The sequence below is a fragment of the Acomys russatus genome, chromosome 6 (genome assembly GCF_903995435.1).
Source record: "Acomys russatus chromosome 6, mAcoRus1.1, whole genome shotgun sequence".
Classification (NCBI taxonomy): domain Eukaryota; kingdom Metazoa; phylum Chordata; class Mammalia; order Rodentia; family Muridae; genus Acomys; species Acomys russatus.
The window spans coordinates 37,384,960-37,405,631 of NC_067142.1; the positions used below are offsets into that span (position 1 = coordinate 37,384,960).

Here is a 20,672-nt window from a genome sequence, read left to right on the forward strand (position 1 = left end):
AACTGCTGAGATCAGGATAATGCATCTTTCCTAGGGATGGTCCTTTTGATTGGTTATCTGATATCAAGGGATCAGCCCTAAAACACACACACACACACACACACACACACACACACACACACACACACACACACATCACTGAATGGACTCAGTGGGTTGTATTTTTGTGTTTGTTCATTTATGTGTATATGTAACAATTTAAAAAAGACTACGCTGTGGATTTGGGAGAGGAGAAATAGGAGAAGTATAGAAGGGAAGAGAGGGAGAAGGATGTGGGAAATTACGTAATGTGTTTTAATTATATATATGATAAACAAATTATATATATATATATATATATATATATATATATATATATATACATGACAATTATCAAAAAGTCATTGAATAAATTCAAATTATCCAAAATTACAATTTCATATGATTAATATGAAGAATAGAATATTTCATAAACTTAGGCACATTTGTGAAGACCTTCTCATCCAACACAACACAGAGCCCAGAGAATAATACAAAATCCCTGAGTTGTGACGCTTTAGAATAGCTGTTTTTACCATATCCTTTCTGATACTTGACTCTGACCTTAGAGCATCAATATGAGCGACTGCTCCAGACTTTCAGGCAAGGAGCCTGATCACCAGGAACTACATTTACTGTTTCACACACTATTTTAAGGCTGTAGTAATTCATGGGGCCATGAGAATGAGGAGGACTTGATTGAGACTCTGGAATCTAGGCTTTACATGGAAAGATGAGTGAATGGACCGAAAGGAAAAACTTCAGATATTTTTATGGAGTTTAGGTCTAATCCATGGATGGACTGTTACGTCCTAGATAAGCACGCTACTGTTGAGCTGCCCTGGCACAAAGCATTAGAAATGAAAGGACGGGTGTTTTGAACTTGTGGACAAACATGACTGGCATAGCAGATGCTGTCAACATAGATGAGGATGAGAAGTAAAGACATGGATGTTCCTTGAGATACAGACTGAAGAGCAGCACGCACTAAGTGGGAAATGATTAGGCACATATTGACATTTTGAGTAGGAAAAAAAAAATACAGCAAAGAAAGTTTAAGCAGCATGTTATTAGACAGCAGTTACCATGATAACAATCACAACACAAAGTGATCACAGGCTGTCTACATGTGGCAGTCACCGTTTCAGGTGATGCATGAGTTGATTGATTTAACCATCACCACAGATAATAAAGTTGGTATTTATCATGTCATCTGGCTCTATAGAAAACTGAGCCATAGCAATATGAAGCCACTTGTCTGTGACCATAGGTCAGGGAAATGAAGCCAGGACAGAGCTTAGGCATTGGGATGTGGAATTTGAGCTGCATCTTTACAATTCCACCTGGCCCTCCGGAGGAAAGCAGGACATAAACACCCACAGTGGGGTAAACGTGATCTTTGTCTTGAGACGGCACATCTCTGGTGCTCTTGGATGTCTCTTTGGGCTTTCAGGAGCGGTATCAGAAAAGATGCAACACGTACTTAGTACCAAATGTCTACAGGGGAATATCACAGTGGAAGAAGTCTCCATAGTAGATAAGGGGAGGTGCTTTCTCTAACGGTATCTATCTCTCAGAAATCTGAAAGCTGAGGCACACTGATGTTACTTTCTAGCTCAGGTCTGCTTTATACATAATAAGAAGCTTCTTTCTGAGAAGGGTGAGCACAGATGACATCCTCTTACCCACGCCTCCTGCTACATGTTTATATGGTGTGTGGATTTTAGAATAATGCCTTCACCACTGAGATAAAATCCAGGTGTTAAGCATAGTGATCCCCAGATCAGCTTGGCTTTTATTTAGTGACCTAAATTCATGTGCTTGTATATGCAACCTACAATTGTTCCGCATCAGAGGATGGCTTCGTAATGCAGTCCAATGAAACTTGAATTTTACCTAAGGTAAGCAAATTGAAATTGCTCATTTTAGCTTTGAAAAATAGCCAGGCATGGTGGTGCACGCCTTTAATCCCAGTACTTGGGAGGCAGAGGCAGGAGGATCACTGTGACTTCAAGGCCAGCCTGGTCTACAAAGCGAGTGCAGGATAGCCAAGGCTAACACAGGAAGACCCTATCTCGAAAAACCAAATAAATAAATAAATATACACATATACTTATATATACATATATACCAAAATAAATAAGTAAATACACCCCCCCCCTCTCTCTCTCTCTCTCTCTCTCTCTCTCTCTCTCTCTCTCACACACACACACACACACACACACACACACACACATATATTTAAAAAAAAGTAAATACCGGAGATTTTTGGTACTTAGAATGTTTGGAATTTTCCTTTCAAATTACTAAGGATTTCAAGCCTTGGTTTAAAAGGCTCCATCGTGGTTAAACTTGACTGTGAACTTGACTGAATTAAGAGAGGCCTTACGGTTGCCTGTGAGGTATTGTGAGACATGCCTGCACACGGCTCCGTGGGATGAATGAGAACAATTTGCTCTGGAGTTAGCACGGCCCCATTGATGGTAAGTGAATGAGATGTAGCAGAACCTCTGTCACGGGCGGAATTCAGTCACTTGCCGCGTGAGCCTGCTTCCTTCTCCTGCTGTCATCTGTCCTTTCAAGAGTTGAACACAGCTCACAGCAAGGACTCTGTAGGGGGCTTTTAGCCCTTCAGCCTTGGAACAGGGTTCCTCTGTTCTGAGGTTCCAAACCTTTTGGGGCAAAGGGTTACTTCTTTTCCTGGCTCTGCAACTGGCAGATAGAAACTGACAGGCAACAAATCTCAGACTGTGTTAGCTAATGTAATAATTGTGATACATATTCTCTTCCAACGGAAATCCCTCACTAACACATTCCATGAACACATCCCTTGGCTCCTTTATGAACCCAAATACTTTCAGGTCTCAGAGAAACAAATGGTAGGTGACAAATGAACATCTTATTTCATTAAATGCTTCCATTTATTTTTACCATAAAGGAGTAGCAGTATTCCCACCATTCAAGTCAATGTCTTTTTAAAGCACCTAGAAAAACAGTGATTTTTTTTGTTGTTGTTGTTTGTTTCTTTTGAGAGAATATCATAAGAAATGCACTGTTAATTTCCAGACTTGATCTTCCCCAGAGCATCTTCATGGATGTTATTTCAAATAGTACGACACACTTCTCCCAATGAAATTACTGAAAACATACTGGTTGGTACCCAAGGGATTTTCCAATGTCAAAAAACACAAATAAAGGGTCATATTTAAAAGATATATGCAATGATTCCTAACATTATTGCAGTCTCAAAGTGTGCACAATGCTTTTAATAGCTCCTAAAAACCAATCCTCTGAGTGCACAAAGCTGAAAACGGGTCTTTTCCAGTGATGAGGGGAATGCGGGGGTGGGAGCTCTTCTGTCGCTTTGTATCATTAAGCTAATGACACAAAGCTGCATTTCCGCAAGATGTAACATATGGTAAAAATACGAAAGTAGGGGCCGGAGAGATGGCTTAGAGGTTAAGAGCACTGTCTGCTCTTCCAGAGGTCCTGCGTTCAATTCCCAGCAACAACATGATGACTCACAACCATCTATAATGAGATCTGATGCCTTCTTCTGGTGTGCAGGTATAAATGCAGGCAGAGCATTGTACATAATAAATAAATATTTTAAAAAATATGAATGTAACAATAGCAGGAAGCTCACCTGGAGGTACTGAAAAATCATCTTAAATTCTATTAACCTGGTTTTCATCATATGAACAGCTCTCTTGAGACATTAGACCATATTTTAAAAAAAAAAACACTTTATGTAGAAACATTATAAAATCTCCTGATAATACAAGAGACTTAAATACTGCCAATATTTCCCTCCTGTTATTTTCTAACTTTTGTAGATACTGAAACAGTTAAATTGTGAAATGATGAGATGAAATGTGAAATTTTATTTAAAAGTATTCATTTCAAAGACTTTAGACCTCTGCATTCTGAACAGGGCTTTTCACTGGGCCTGGGTGCTTAGCTTGAAGAACTGAAAGATGCTCTGATCCTGCCAAATCTCCTTGATAGATAAACTGCATCCATGGGTGAAAAACCAGAGGCCAAGCAGCCTTTGGTTGGGTGCAGCTCATTTTGATTGCTAGAGACCATGCACGGGGTGTGGCGGGGCTGTCTTCTACTGGCCTTTAAAGTAGTCTCAACACATTCCAGAGTAGAGGCTCAATTCAGTTACCAGCTCACAGTCTGGGAGAATAGAAGGTACATGATATCACCAAGCTCTCCTTCATTCCCCTCAAACCACGGGCAAGCATGTTTAGGCAGCTGTATATTTAAGCTGCATATTTAAGAAGAACTGTATACTGGCTGCAGATATACAAACTCTTCAAATTGCTAATTATTCATCTAAGTACAGCATTCAAAATTTCTTATTTTGCTTCTCTAATGGGAATTGCATTTTTACAAAATTACCTGAATTGGGAAATGCAGTCTTAGAACATATGAAAAATCCATGGAAATAAGTTGCGCTGTTATTCCAGGTAACTGATATTGCGTTTTTTCCTGCATTCGTACATGAAACATTCTTGGGCTTTTCTGGAACTGTTAAAAACAAACAAACAAACAAACAAAAGACACTGAAAAATACTGTTTATGTAACAAGCTTGAGTCGCTAACAGCCATCTTTTGACTAAATGTGAATTATTAAATCTCAGAGAAATTTTTGGACGTATGCTGTTTCCTTTAGGTTAGATTACTTTTTCACAGAATGTACTTTTCTTGCATACAACAATAAAAAGTCTACACATCCCACTGATTTGAAGAATGCCTGAGAATATTTATTCTTTTCTCATAGATATCATTGTTCAGATTTGTTGGTATTTTGAGATATTGCTGTGCCAAAACATTTAAATGAAATCAATGAGATAGTTATATTCACAGGCACTTGCTTAAGGTATAGTTTAATGAGTTATGGGTTCATACTTCCATGTCCTACCAAAGCAATTAGTATAGAACATTTCTATCATCCTTCCTTGCCACTTGCCAGTCAACATGAGCCCTCTTGAGACACACCATATAATCTCTGATCTACTTTCTATTGCTAAAATGTAGTAACTTTTTATTCATCATATATACAAAGAATTAAAGAGTAATATTTTGAACAAATTATATTGGACATCCAACTGGGACTCTAGGTAAGAGAAATATAGAAGATGGGGAAATAAAAGGACCCAGAGGGTCTTAGAAACCTACAAGAAGAACATCGTGATGGGTGGATCGAGGCCCAGGGAGGGTTTGCTCAAACTAACCAACGACAATACAAGTAGTAAACATCGAACTCTTACTCTGATCTACCCAACGGACAGGGCATTTTCCACAGTTATGTAGAGAGTGGGGATTGACTCTTACATGAACTCTGCTGCCCCATATTTGACCACCTCCCCTTGGTGCGGAGGCACGGTGGCACTCAGAGGAAGGATAGCAGGCTACCAAGAAGAGACTTGATACCTTAGGATCATATTCAGGAGGAGGAGGTCCCCCTCCATCACAGTCATAGGGGAGGAGAATAGGATAAAAGCGAGAGGGAGGGAGGAACGGGAGGATACAAGCGATGGGACAACAATTGAGTTGTAAGCTGAATAAATGAAGTAAATAAAAGAAGAAATAAAAATAAAATAAAATAGCAGTTGGATTTTTTTCCACATTGTAAGCATGTCCTTTTAGTCATCAGCAAGGCTATGGCTTGATGTTGAACAGCACAACAGCTGTTGGTGGGCTGTTAGGGAGGTAAGGCCTGGGTCATTGCAAGCACACCCTCACATGGAGTCAACAGTCTCCATTCGTCTCTTTTCTTTTTCCTTCATGACACACAGGATGAGTAGTTCCCCCCAAGGTACACACTTACCATTGTTATCTGGTGTTCCTACCAGAGACCCAATGCCACTGGGAGGTCTAGCCTTAGACTGAACCTTCCTACTTATGCTCCAAAAGAATATTTAGTCTTTATGTGGTAACTGTCTTGTTAGAGCAAGGAGAGAAGCAGTGTTCTTTGTTGACTTCTTTCACGCTTTCTCTATTAGGAAACACTTGGCAGCTGTTTGAACACTTTCCAGGAGTGGATGCATCTGCGTGGATCCACTCCGCTTTGCAGATAGAGCCTTTCTTCAACCCTTGGGTGGATTGCTACTTCCTCATCAATAATGTCAGTCTTTTGCTAGTGGAGATGTGTACAATCTCCATCTTATCCTGGCTTTCATTTCTCAGATGGCTAATGAGGATGAGCAGTTTTCCACAGGCTTAGTCACAGTTTGTATATCTTTCATGAAATTCGCAGACAAAAATGCTTTCCTATACTCAAATTGGAATATTTGGTGCCCTGCTTTTGTAGCTGAAAGAGCTTTTCGATATATTTTGGGAAACTGCCCATGTCAAACAAATAAATAAATCATGAATACTTTCCCATAGTATATAATGTATATAATGTTTCCTTAGATCACTTTAAAAAAGTATTTAACTATGAAATCAAATTTATAGATTTTTTTTTATTTCTTAGGAAAATGAAATGCACTTATTTTGAAGATACGAGAAGAGCAGCCTGCTCTTGCTTTGATTAGGTGCTTCATAACTTTAGCTTTTAGAGCAGAAGAAATTTATCTGTACTCAACCCCAATAGCTGATGTCCACTTGGTACCCTTTTTATATAAGGATACTAAAACAATGAACTGAAATGACTTGTATTTTATCAAATATAAACATTGAATTTCTAAGATTCTTATTATGTTATACCAAGTTTCAAAGGCTGTGCTAATCTTAATCTGTGTATTTGTTTGTATTAACACCTGCACATGTGTCCACTGCAAACATTTATTCTTTCATTCGACAATGTGTACCCTGTGCACTCACTCAGGCCTTCAGCCTTGACAGAAAGCACCCCTATCCACTGAACAACCTTCCTGGCCTTACTCAAAGTTTTGATACCTACATGATATTAAACTTTTCTATTTATCCTGTAGCTGAATAACCTTGCTTTTTTGGAAGGTTAGGGGTAGACTTCGATGTGAGAATCCCTTTTCCCACAGCTATAAAACAAGTTAGAGTCATGCTAGTGTCCTGTCAGAAAAAAATTTATGATAAAAACAATACTAAAAAGTTCAAATAAATGGCAGATTGCAAAATCAATACAGAAAAAAATCACTTGAAATTTTATTTACTAACAGTGTATACAACAATGTGAAAATGAAATAAAAAATACCATTAGAGGCAAAAATAAACCTAAACCAGGAATAAATTCAACAACAACAAAAGATAGAGGACAAGGAAATCAATGTGTTTTTTGTGTTTTTGTTTTTGTTGTTATTGTTTTGGTTGTTTTCAAAGACGGGATGGCATGTAGCTCAGGCTAGCCTGCACACACTATGTAGGTCTTACTAGGTTGCCCAGGCAGTCCTACAACTTGTGATCAACATGCCTCAGCCCACCAAGAAGCTGGGCTAATAGATGTCTACTATCACACCTAGCTCTAGTGCTCTCTCTCTCTCTCTCTCTCTCTCTCTCTCTCTCTTCTCCCCCTCCCCCACTCTCTCTCTTTATGTTCTCTCTTTACCTCTGTGTGTCTCTGTCTGCTCTGTCTGTCTCTGTCTCTCTTCCTCTCCCTCCCCCATCTCTCTCTGTCCCTCTCTTTCTCTCCCTCCCTCCCTCTCTCCCTCCCTCCCTTCCTCTCTTCTTCTTTCCCCTTTCCTACTGCTTTTCTTCTCTTCCTTTCACACCTGATGTATAAAAATCTTTATTCTAGAAATGTCTTTATGTTTTGTGAGCAAGGACATCTTTTGTCTTCTTCATAGTTGATTATTCATAAATCACCATTTTTTTGGTTAATGTTTAGCAGCGAATTTTAATTTTAATTAGAATTTTTCACTTCTGTCTTCCCAAATGTCGTTAATTTCTAGAATCCCTTTCCATTTACCATTTATTAAGCATTATCTTGTTACTAATTATATTTCCAGGAATTTGATGACTGTGGTCCCTACTTTATGTTCAGACACTTAAATTTTATGGGTTCCTTTAGTTCTATAAGGAGCAGGACAAGGTTGGAGGAGGAGGTGTAAGACTACATACAGAGCAAAGGGTGTTATGAAAGGAAGAACGGGAAGGAGATGGGAAAAACCCCTGCAAACCATGGCAACTGCTGCCAGCAGCCTCGCGACAGACACGATTTGAGCAACAGAACAAGATGGACATCGTTTAGGCTTGTATAATGTATTTTTTAACTTCGCCTTAAAATTAATTTTTAGAAATCCTCTTCACTGATATGCTTTCTGTGATTCTATGCTATTATTTTCTGTGGTTCTCAAAAATATGGAAGCCCATAAAAGAAAAGGAAGTTTTACTTATTTTTTTAATATAAGCAATGTACTTAAATATACTTACTGCCAAAATCTGTCTCCACGTATTTAGTTTTATTGAAAAATGTTACATTGTTATAGAGAATTTCTGTATCACATTTGTACTCCGTTTTGGAAGTAAGGTTGTATAGATGAAATTTTGTAGGTGGATCTTTCCAAGGTATCATCTGTGGATTACCTGAAAGAAGCGGTATTGCACATGAGTATCTGAAACGATACATAGTGTATGGACTACTTTCTGGTGCCATGCGTTTAAGACTTAGTGTTAGAGAGAAGCCTCTGCAAATGGTGCAATAATATGCTCAAGATTCCACAGATAACATTGCTACAGTCAACTTTGTTGCGAAACTAGTATCATGCCTTATATTTAACAATTTATAACTGCTACTATATTATTGTTCCAGCTCTGGACATACTGCCTACAGCCCAGCCCAGCATCCTCCCATTAGCAGGATGCTAGCAATCAGGGTACCACCTCCTCTTCCTCCATGTGTGTGCACAGAGGTACACATGTTGCTCTTTGTCTCGCCAACTGTGTCTTGGCAGGTGGCTTGCTGCTGAGAGGGAAAAGAGTCCATCACATTGAATTCCAGTGTCCCTTTCAGAACACCACACCTCTGTAGAAACCAAGGTAATGCCTAGAAATGCTTGTTTTCATCCTTGCCTACATAGTCTTGACTTTGCAAATGATTTTTGTTGATGGACGTCTGAGAAAGTAAGCTCTGGACAGGTATAAGACTGTGCTCCCTTTCTGTAGACCATGGTACCATACATACAATGGCCTTTTTAGTCATTCTTTCAACAATGTGTAGTATATAGCAGTGTTCAAGAAAGTTCTTTAAATTAATTTCTATTTCTTTTTGCAATATTTGTCGTCCATGGGTTGTTTTTTCATTTATCTATTTTGTGCATTTGTTTCAATGACAGAGGTACTGGAGCTATTTTCTTCTGACTTACCACAGACTGCTAAGGGTAGGCAGAGGAGGGCAAGGGTACAGAAGGAACATTTAAGCCACGATTGACATAACTCCTGATGATTGAATTTCTCTGCCCAGTAGCGTACCTGTACCACAGTAGAATCTGTATGAGACTTTTCTACTGTGACAGATAGGCTCCTTTTCTTCCCACACCAAACAAATTGAAGTATTAGCTTCTTGTTCTTCTGTACAGGTGTGTAGCTCAAACATCTCAGGCCCTGTCAAGAAAACATAGACGTGCTGTTAGGTGATGATTCCTGCTGTGATGAAGGTGTGAAGCCTCTCAGCTAGAGACTCTGAAATCATACCCAGGAAGTCCAGTCTTGTGAGCCTGAGATTGCACTGGGAGAAGTTGAAGAACTCCCCAAGGATTGAGGCTTCTTGATTATCTAGTTCACGCTTCTATTTTTTAAGTCTGTCTTTGTTTCAGTTGACACATAATTATACAAATGTATGTACAATGTAGCATTTGGGTATATCTATATAACGTGTGGTCACCAATGACAGTTTGTCCATCCCCTCAGACATTTGCCATCATTAGGGAAGACAACATATTATCTCCATACCACATATCCTAGCAGAGATACACACTGCTTTTCAACAAAACCCATGCTGCTCTTATAAATGATGCTCAAAGAAGCATCTAGATAAAGTAGCCAATTTTCACATCTTGTTTACTGATCCATTTTGGGTTTTGCAGACAAGGTCTCATCTCACATTGTCACTCAGGCTGGAACGGAGCTCACCATGTAGCCTAGGCTGGCTTTGAAGATACATAAATCCTCCTGCCTTGGCCTTCCATATCATGGGATTATAATTTTGGTATTAACATAATTAGCACTCTCCCTTTGCTTTTTAAAAAAAATTAGATGGTTAATATTGCTCTTTTTCCTAATATACATAAAAACTTCAGCAAAAAAAAAAAAAGATGACAAAGAGAACATTTTGAATTTAAAAATAAAACCCATATATCTCAATATATGTCACAATATAGGTTGATTCTAATCCTTAGGAACCACATTTTTTAGTGGTTTTTGAGACATGATTTCTCTATGTAGTCTCAGAAATCCTGGAACTCATTCTGTTGACCAGGCTGGCCTCAAACACAGAGATTTGCCTGCCTCTGCCACTGGAGTTCTAGGATTAAAGGCTTGGGCTGCCACTACCTCCTAGCTGGAAGCCACTTTATTTAAGAGAGAGAGAGAGAGAGAGAGAGAGAGAGAGAGAGAGAGAGAGAGAGAGAGAGAGAGAGAGGGAATTTGTTCACGCTTTCCAAGGTTCTCAGCAGGGAACTCAACTTTCATCAAAGCTTACTTGCTTTCTTTTCCAGCCACATTCCCAAGGAGCCATTGAACACACTCATGAAGTCCAAATACACAGATAGAAAGAAATTGGCATTCACCTGGGGGTACATATAATTCTACAGTTTTTGCTGGAGTACATGAGCCATCAGTCACACTGATGTTTTTCTGTAAGCATTTTGTTAGGTTGGTAAGCTCTTCTTCACAATTCTTATTTCCGCACACAGGGGTTTTGACATATTTTAGCTCTGCCTTAAAATACTCAGTTTTCTTGTCATAGGAGTAAGCCACAGAAATGTTCATAAAGTCTAGGAAAAAAAGAGAAAATTAATATTGTCATTATTCAGAATGAATGACACTGCATTGGATTGAATGCCTTAACATATGGTTCTGTATAGAAAATGATCTATCCTAGTTGTGTTTTGGGTTTCAAAGGAGAGAATTTATTAAGTATTCAGCAAGCAGAAGTAAAAGAACAATTAGCACACAGTATATAAAAGCAGCAGATAAGACACCAAAATATCATCAAGTCAGACTATAGATTATAACACAATATCGCCAACAATATGAAAAATAAAAATGTATCATGTGCCTCTTGGTCACTATTTCATAATTTCCCTTTCCCATGAGGGACTCCAGTTTATGCTCAGATGATTACTGGATTCATATCTATCTTTCTTTCTAAACTGTAAAGTCCATGACAACCAAAACTAGTCTATTTTGATCATCATCATTAACTCGGGTCCATGATCTATCTGCCTGTTACTGGCAAGAATTCAATAATTCTTGTTGAATTAACTCACAAATGAGTTTATCTGCTGGTGAACTCATATAAAAAAATCATCATGCTTATAACTTTTCTTGTTTTTGAAAATGTCTTTATAAATCATTTAGCTTTCTAATTATTATAAGTTCCAACTTATTCCATTACATACATAATATCATTACATATGATAATAAACCCTTCATAAACCCTTCCATTTAGTGTAATTTTTTTCTATTGATTCATAAAATGTTCTTGTAAACACATGTTAATATGCATTTTGAATAGTCTTCTGGGTGTATGTATATATGTGTATATGTGTTCATCTGTGCATGTATGTGAGAGAATGTACATGCACATATGTGCATGAGGATGGAGGTCAGAGACTGACGTCAGGCATCTTCCTCTATTTCTTGTGATCTAATTTTATGAGAAGGGGTCTTTCTCTTATCTGGTAATAAATAGTATCAGTCCAGTAGCTCCAAGAGTCCTCTTACCTTCATCCCAGCAATAGGATTGCAGGCAGCTACTACCAACCTCACGTTTTTACATTGATATGAGGGACCAGAATTCACGTCCCCTGTTTGTGTGGCAAGCATTTGACTCCCATCTTCACAGCTCCTATTTACTTGTTCTTATTTGACAAAACTATGTGCCCTTTGTTACATTTAATATGTTGTCTTAAATACTAGGAACACAAATACAAAGCAGGTGAAATTGGCTTTTAGAAATACTACACAGACTGAATTACAGGAGCCAAGCAAAGATGTAAAATAAAATTAGACAGCAAATATTATAAGGCAAAAAGGGAGGCATCTGTTCAGATAGAAGGGGCAAGAAGAACGCCAGATGACTAGGATTGATTTTTTTTAAGGTGTCAGAAGACAAATTCAGGCACCAAAAAGGGAGGATATGAAAGGACTCCAAACACAAAGGAAGGAAAGTAGCAAAGATACAGTCAGGAAGAAAGATGCAAGCAGGTTCACATAACCAAAGACTGGAGTGTCAGTGAGGAGATGGTGATGCAAGTGGGTAGGAAAGGAACTTGAACCAGAGACATCATTTTAACAAAACAAAACAGTGGAAGCCGACCTTAACTCTAGGTGAATGGGGACCTGATTGCAGTGCTGAGACCCAAAAGAATACCGAAGAGTAACACTGGCCATGCAGAAGGACTTGGCTTCCACCACAAGGGCATGAAGAAAATGAAAAAGATAGTGACTCTTAAGATGGATAGCTTGCCATGAGAAGCAGAAACAGTGGGTGAAAGTTGAAATCTTGGAAGGAAGAGAGAAATGATCAAAATGTGATTCCAAAGTGACAGAAGCTGTCTTTGGGCCAACAGACTTACCACATGTTGGTAGGGTGGTAGCTGTAAAAGAGATAAAAAGGCAAATCATTGAAATGTTATTTTACAATGTGTCTGCTGCGTTCAACTTTCAGCATCTGCTTCATAAACTTTCCATAATCTAGAAAGTCTACCTGTTTATACTTAATACATAACACAGCTTGCTTAATATCTTATTTTCATCTCAAGCATGCAAATAATATAAACTAATGAGCCAACTATAAATTATCTTCACTGAGTTATACAACAAAAATGACTGTGACTAGAAATACGTAGACTGTTGGGTACAGACATGCTGTCAGCGTGTCTGACAGGAACAAATCTACACATTACCAAAACATTGAAAGTTTTCATTCATTTTGTGGGTCTCAAGGTAGATTTCCATAATTGTAACCCCTATAAAGCAATGCTGTGGTTTTTGTTTTTGTTTTTGTTTTTGTTTTTAATCAGATGACAATAATAGATAAGGACTGCTTTGTTCCCAGGTTTAACCTCTGTATGACCCCACACATAGGATCCAGGGTAGCTAATTGATCTCACAGAAATTATCTTGTATTAAGAAAGGCATTTCATTCAATGTTTCCTAACTTTTCATAAGGCTGAGACCCTTTAATATAGTTCCTCATGTTGTAGTGACCCCCTCAAACATAAAATTATTTTTGTGGCTACTTTATAACTGTAATTTTGCTACTGATAAGTATTATAAATATCTGTGTTTTCTGGTGGTGTCTTAGGTGACTCCTATGAAAAGGTTGTTCAGGGGAGGGGGGGCCCAGGTTGAGAACCACTGATTTAACTGAATGGAAGAAGTCTGAGTCCTGGAAACAAAAGGATTTCTACTAATCCTTTCAGAGTTGAAAGAATCTGGGAAGAATGGTGGGCGTGGCAACACTGGCTTCAAGACCACAAACAACACTGCCACAGATCTTCCAAAAGGTGCCTCAACTCCCTCTTCCTGCCCCTCACTAACAGACTGAAACTGCCATCAGTCCCCTGCCTGTTCTCAATGGAAAAGCCAGTGGCTTATCACAGAGTATATCCATTCTTCAAAGAAATGCATTCTAACAGACTTGCCTATGTGTGGGTCCTCATAAACACCACCACCATAAACTGGGATCCTTCATAGCAAAGGGGAATTATGAAATAATGACATAGGGTCACATGATACATTTCTTTTATTTTTCATCATCTTGTGGATATTGTGTTATAATCTATAATCTGATCTTGGTACCCATGGCATTGGCATTGTATCCCAGTGATCTCTGCTCTGACTGTGCTACACTAGTGTCTAGACTCTGTTCCAGGCCCATTAGGGTTATCACTCTACATTGCACAAAAAAGGAAGCCTTGAGGTAGTGAAAGCCAGGAAGTCTGTGAGGACATCCTCAGCAGTGGTAGAGGTATGCCTGAATGATTGGGGGTAAGATTGTCACCTATTGTTGTGCTTGGAGGCACAGTGCTTGTAAAGCCCAGAGTGGATGGTGCAGGGGTTGTAAGGTTGTCACCTGCAAAGGAATGGACAAAAGGACAAGAGTTAATGAGTTTATTATCTTAAGGCATGAGGAAAAACTCTTTAGCCAAGATAATTTGCTAAGTGATTCTTTCCACATTTGAATTGATACGTTTCCAAATTAGCAAAGTGAGCCAAAGGCTTACATCCAAATACATTCAGAAAACACACATTTCAAATATTATACCACAACTTAAAAGGGAAGTTATTCATGCCTTAGTATGATTCTTATCTGAGAAAGAATTTTCCTCAAACTAGCATTTTCTCTTGATTTAGAGCTCTCCTTAATTTGGATACTAATTAGACCGATAGTTGTTTTTCCTATATCTGTTAAGTCAAACTTTTACATGTACAGTCTTCATACCAATCTTATCAAATGAGTACTACTAGGGCCACTTTCATTAAAAAGAAATTGAGTTAGAACATGCCCTACATTGTCTAGAAAATTTAGGCAGTTAGATTTAATCCCAGAACTACAAGCCATTAATGTATCCACTTGTTAGTCAAGAGTAATAGTAAAATCATACTTATCTCCCCAAAAAGTTTTGCCTAGCTTCTTTCCAAGATAAAAAAAAAAATGGGAAATTTGAACATAGAATCTGGAGTGAAATAAGAGCTACATTCGAGTTTGGAGCCTCCAAAACCTTAAGCACATGTCACATATGGTCACACCTGAGGAGATATTTGTGGCGCTGATGTCGGAAGTGTGTGTAGGTGAGGCAGCAGAGCTGTTGCGTGCAAGGCTGAGGGTGTCTGAAGGAAGGACTGTGCCTGAAGAAAAAATCTCCGGTGTAGTCCTCTCCCCTGGCAGTCCTGCAATCAGAAGGAGCACCAACACTATCAGTCCATCATGCCACATACTGGCATGGATGTGATTCTGAACTAAGGCAGAGCAATGAGCTATCTGGTATACCTACTACAGCACAATATACAGTCACACCCTAACCCTAACCTATTCTATAATCTCAGCTCCATAGAATGTGCTGCCAACATGAGAAATTGCAGAAAGATGAACTCAGAAACAGACGCATGGAAACTTGTACAGGTCAAGTGCCAGTTGACAGGGGGAAAAAAAAGAAAAGTGTTGGCCTTGGGAAATAGCTTGGACAGCCCAAAGAGGTCAAACATTCCAGTCAAGTGCTGCATTAGGTAGTATTAAAAATATTTCAAAGAGAAGAGAAGGATGCTGTCTTAAAGGTGTTAAGGACATACAGAGTAAATGCACCTCGAGTGTAAAAGGGTTGCCTTGTTAAGGTTGCCCAGGAGGAACTAGGGCCTGGCACCTGCTGAAAAACTTAGGTCAGTGTTCCTCTCTGGGTGGGGAAGATCTATGACCAGGTGCTTGGCATCAATTTCCCTGAAACTGAACTAAATGATCTCCTGCCTGTGTAGCATCTGAGCCCTGGATTTTTCCTTCTTGTTCGCTGATGGTCACAATACTACATTTATGAAGAAGGCTCGCGTTGTATGTCAACACACTGCCCGTTATGCCGATATAATCTTATTTCTCAATTGTTGACAGAAAGTCAAGTGGTGCAGCTAAAAGAGCTGCATGTCCTGCTTAGAATTTCACTGACAGGCTTCAGAGCACTTCATACCTGCATACCTGTTTTCCCAGTGCATCACTGCCAAAACTCAGGCATAGGCAACCAAGGCATGGTCATGAATTACCCATACTAACATTATACCTGATGCAGTGGAGAAAGCAAAAGAAATATGAGCCAGCCCCTGAGAGCTTGTTTGGTCATTTCACTGTCAAGTCACTAGGGTCAGTGATGTGAACCTAGGCCCCCACATGGCTGTTCTCTAAACCTCCTTGATGAGGGTATAACAAGCATCTCCCAACTGCAAATGCATTGAATCCAGTTATCGTGAGCATGTCATTTGAGAAATGGGAAAGAATCTCTCTGCTGATTGAGTTTGGTCTCATCCCACTCTTCAAAGGTCACTCAACTCCCAGATTTAAGTAAACCATGGGGTAGAGCAAATACAGGAGGCATTCTTTCAGTCGTTTTAGACACAATCAACGGCAGGGGTGGGGGGTCCACAGTAATAGGAGAGTAGAAAGGGTTATGAATGCAGCCTTCTAAAAAGTTTCATTTAGACACAAACTGGCCACCTGTGAAATCTCAAAAGCAGCTGACTCTGCCTGCTAGCCTTCTTCCACCATCTCTCTTTCTACTCCTCACTCTACCAAGCCATCTTGTGCCTCTGCAGTCAACACCACCACTATCACTCTCTTCAGAGTCTCCAGCTGAGTCCCTCCTCATTGGAAAACTATATTCTCCTTATTAAGTAGGTAATATCTACTCCCGTTAAGGCTGGTATTTACCATTTTAATCATGCCTATTACACAGAAGGGATCTTCTAATTAGCAAAATTAGCCAATATGCCAAGAAGGATTCTGTGCTCATGGCAAAACAGGTTGGTTTTTGTGACAGGATACTGTTGGTGTATGCTCCTTGTTCGTGGCTTTTGCTTTCCCTGATTTCTGAGTCTGGATTTGCTCAAAAGCACAAGATCCATTTTGCTCTGCTGGAGTGACAGGAGTGGGTGAGACCAATCTTTGCCTGTGCTAGTTTTTAGGCCAAGGGAGCAGCATTATTGTTTCAAAAATAATAATTATCCCATGTGTGGACTTGGCCTCCTTACTTGATTCATCCTGAAGCAAGATTCTCCCATGCCAGCCAGAAGGCTGCTGCCACATGTCTAACTAACTCCTGTCAAACAGCCAAGCCACGGAGTGTGCCTGTATAATATTATGGAATTACAACCTGATAAAGGACATAGTTATATCTCTCTCATATAAAATGACACCATGAAGTTATTTCGACTCTGGTTTGTGAAAAGAAATGAGAGAATATGTTGCATTGTTATAAGAACAGATAAGAAAAAGCAGTCTAGAAGTCTGCGTGGGATATGTGAGTTTGCCTCTCTAATGACAGCGCCATTGTGGCAATAAGTTTTCTGTTCCCTTCATCGAGAAGGAAACTTCCGTTCTTCGCAGCTGTTTGTTGTTCAACGTCTTAAGGACTCGCTACATTATTCTTTATTGCAAGAGAACAAAGCTTCCCTAGGCGGTAGCTGTAGAAACATAGACCCTGGGTATTAGCTCATCTCTGCTAGCATAACCTTTGCCACCTTTTCTAGCATCCTAAGGTTAACTATAAAATTACTAATTCATCAACCCGCAGGTGCTCCGTATTGAACTAGCGGCCACAGCTCCTCACGCCCTTCTTAAAGGGAGGTGGCTATCATACTCTTCATTACTGCACGTGTCTAAAGAGGCCCCAAACCTGGTGAGTCTGTCCCATTGGGAGCAGGCATGAGTGTGGTAAGGTGAGCGTGACTGCTGAATGTTTGCATGTCAGGTCCTCTGGCCGAGGGCGTCTGCGGGTCGGGCTGCATGGACAGGTGAGGCTCCAGCGTGGATGAAAACCCTGAGGTTGAAAAGTGAGATGGTTACGTCAATCTCTTCTGCTGCTGGCAATTTCGACTCTAAGACAACTATGTGGGGCAAGGCTGCCCCAGCGTAGCATGACCCGATGTATTACGATCTTGAAGTTCCCTGGGCAGGAAGGAGGTTCAGGTGGCTTCTTTGGCTTCCAAGTCCCTGAAAGTTTATTGGATTCTCCAGCAACTTTATTGACTGAGGCAGGAGGCAAAACTGCCTTATAGACAGAATAGTAAGAAACTCTACAAGTCTAAAACATATCAAAGTGCTGGTTACAAAACCACAAAGGAGGAATAAGAGAAAGCACAAATAGATAGATAGATAGATAGATAGATAGATAGATAGATAGATAGATAGATGCATATATATATGCAAAGATTCTTATCACTGTGAAATATCAAAGATGTAAAATAAACACAAAGCATTTTATTAAATCACCTTACTAGCAGTTTTAACAGATTGCTAGCATCCAGTATTGGAAACACTGAGGAGCTAGTCATGCATGCATGCTTATACACACATGCTCATACATATTAAAGTGCCAAGGACCCAGAGTGTGTAAATTAATGATCAAATGGCTTATTTTTTTTAAAAAAAATATTTGAGAGGGTGTTTTTATTGTGCAATACATCATAAGTATTGGTGTTTATAAATATGCGGACATCATTCTGTATTTAGTTACAACATTCATGCCCTTTCTTATAAGTATTCGATGCTCTAGTGTGATGTGAGCATGTGAATACTTATAGATAGGATTTTCAAAACAGGACAATTTTGAATAGTTTACACCATTAGAAAAGTGAATTCAAAGATTTACCCTAAGTATATCAGCAACTAAGAAAAATATAATTACATGCAAAACTACTGATCAACCATAAACACAAACTACACAATTTTCCCCAGCATACTATTAAAATGTCATGATAGCCATACTATTCTAAAAGAGAAAATATGCTCCTTTATTTGAACGCATAAGAAATTTTTCCAGGAAAATTTCACCATCAAATGGCGCCAAGAACTACAGTGATATCGCTCACCTGTATCTCCCGCCGGCTCCACCTGAAGCCTTTGCCAAAGATGGCCCATCAGAAGCTCTGTGGTTTTAGTGTGCTCAAATAAAATATGTGAATGAAGGACATTGCAAATGTGTGCTTCGTGTATGTGAAATGAGATTAAAAGTGGAAAAATGTGTGCTGCTACCACATGTCCTACCCAACACTCCTGGCCTTCACCCTTACTTACACTTCTATAAGCATCAGACATAATGGCCTGAGGCTTACACGGGTTCTAAGCAGCTCGTCTGCTGGTGGCAGGAATAAAGATGAAGCAGGGAATTTGCTAAAAGGAGGACCACTCTCTGCTTAACTGCTTACTATCTGACAATACCTTAGCTGCGTTATACTTGAAACACTGACGTTTCTGTGTTGGTGCTGTATATGCCTGTTACTTTTTTAGACCAAGATAAATGGTTCTGTTAAGCAGGTGAGTTATAAAGTGTGTTTGGAAACTTTGTTTGCCTACAAAAAAAAAAAAAAAAAACTGTACCACAGTTGTTATTTCAGAAAGGTGTGCACAACCTTATGTTGGCAGATGCACGTACTGACTATGCTGAAAATCTAAAGTCGAACCAAAGAGAAGCCAACATTTCTAATATGTTCAAGTTGGAAGGAATGCCACAGGCCTCCCTAGGAAAATAGCTCCCACTTCTTCTGCTATTTATCATAAACATGGTTGCATTATGTTTTATTCCGCTACCAGATTTTACTATCTGGGGTTTTATTTGTTTGTTTTCAGAACTGAAATAGTACAAGTATTTCTGGGGAAACTATACATCTCAGAATGGGATCTGTAATTCTGAATGGACTGTTAAAAAAAATTAGTTGACCATCTTTAGTATTTCTGATAAGGTGAACCTAGAATGAAACTAAGAAATGGGAATATTCCACTTCAGGGCAGCTGCAAGGAAGCTCAAAAGTGTCAACACCCTGCAAGGGAGAAATCTGACCAACCTAGTGCAGCAGGAGGCTTCGAGCTGCCCTCAAGCAGCTGTCACAGATGTGGAGACGCAAGGACGGACATGACAGGGACTTCCCCTGGTGATACAGGCTCTTCCCTCCCACCCTTTCTGTCTTCTGAGCACCACAGCTGGGCTGTTTTAACTAAGCAACCTTACTATCAGCTGAGGTTCATTTGCTTGAAGAAAATCAAATGCTTGGAAACAGCACACATCACTCAAATGATCACCTTAGAAAGCTTTTCAAAGTCAAATCCAGCCCCACTATCATTTTGGTTAGGAGCCTCTGTGTGGCAGCCTTTTATAATAAGAACACCAGCATTCTCCCCATTTCTGGAGAGAACTGGTTTGAATGGTCACCTGGAAGTAATGTGGTCTCTGAGGAGTCAATTTCTCTTTCAGAGATGCTTGCGGGTGTGACTTCAGTGGTGCGAGCAGGTAAAGGGTCACTTTGAGGCAGAGAGAAGGCCTTTTCTGTTGTGTTCAATCCTGTTATGTTGATAGGTGATGGGAGAGAAGAAATATATAAATCATGTCCCAAAATGTCCATTTATATACATGTGCTAACATTCCAACCCCATACAAACATCAAGCTTATGTGACATATAGTGTGCATGCATACTTGCACACCCACACACATATACACAGGCCTACATACACATATACATATACACAGACAGACAGATATATATATATATATATATATATATATATATATATATATATGTATATACACAGACATCTAGTCTCGGGCACACAAGCATATGCACATATCAACACATGCATAGACCCACACAAATACACACACACATATGTATGTGTATACAATATAGACATATATATACATATGAATATAGATTTAATTCTGTATACATATGTAGATACAAATTAGATAAATAGATGATAGATAGATAGATAGATAGATAGATAGATAGATAGATAGATGATACA

The 20,672-nt window shown here is 39.3% G+C and overlaps 1 protein-coding gene across 1 annotated transcript in view; it reads right to left on the minus strand.

The window, feature by feature from the left end:
* Positions 1-20,382, minus strand: part of Ptprc (protein tyrosine phosphatase receptor type C) — a 60,702-nt gene extending 40,320 nt beyond the window's left edge. The window contains exons 1-8 of the mRNA XM_051148314.1: positions 20,082-20,382; positions 17,535-17,693; positions 14,926-15,135; positions 14,071-14,248; positions 12,747-12,767; positions 10,773-10,954; positions 9,418-9,549; positions 8,380-8,532 (exon numbers count right to left, since the gene is read on the minus strand). Of these exons, the coding sequence (XP_051004271.1) occupies positions 8,380-8,532; positions 9,418-9,549; positions 10,773-10,954; positions 12,747-12,767; positions 14,071-14,248; positions 14,926-15,135; positions 17,535-17,693; positions 20,082-20,271 (1,225 nt within the window). The 5' untranslated portion in view covers positions 20,272-20,382. The remainder of the gene's footprint in view (positions 1-8,379; positions 8,533-9,417; positions 9,550-10,772; positions 10,955-12,746; positions 12,768-14,070; positions 14,249-14,925; positions 15,136-17,534; positions 17,694-20,081) is intronic.
* Between the last annotated feature and the right edge of the window lie 290 nt (positions 20,383-20,672).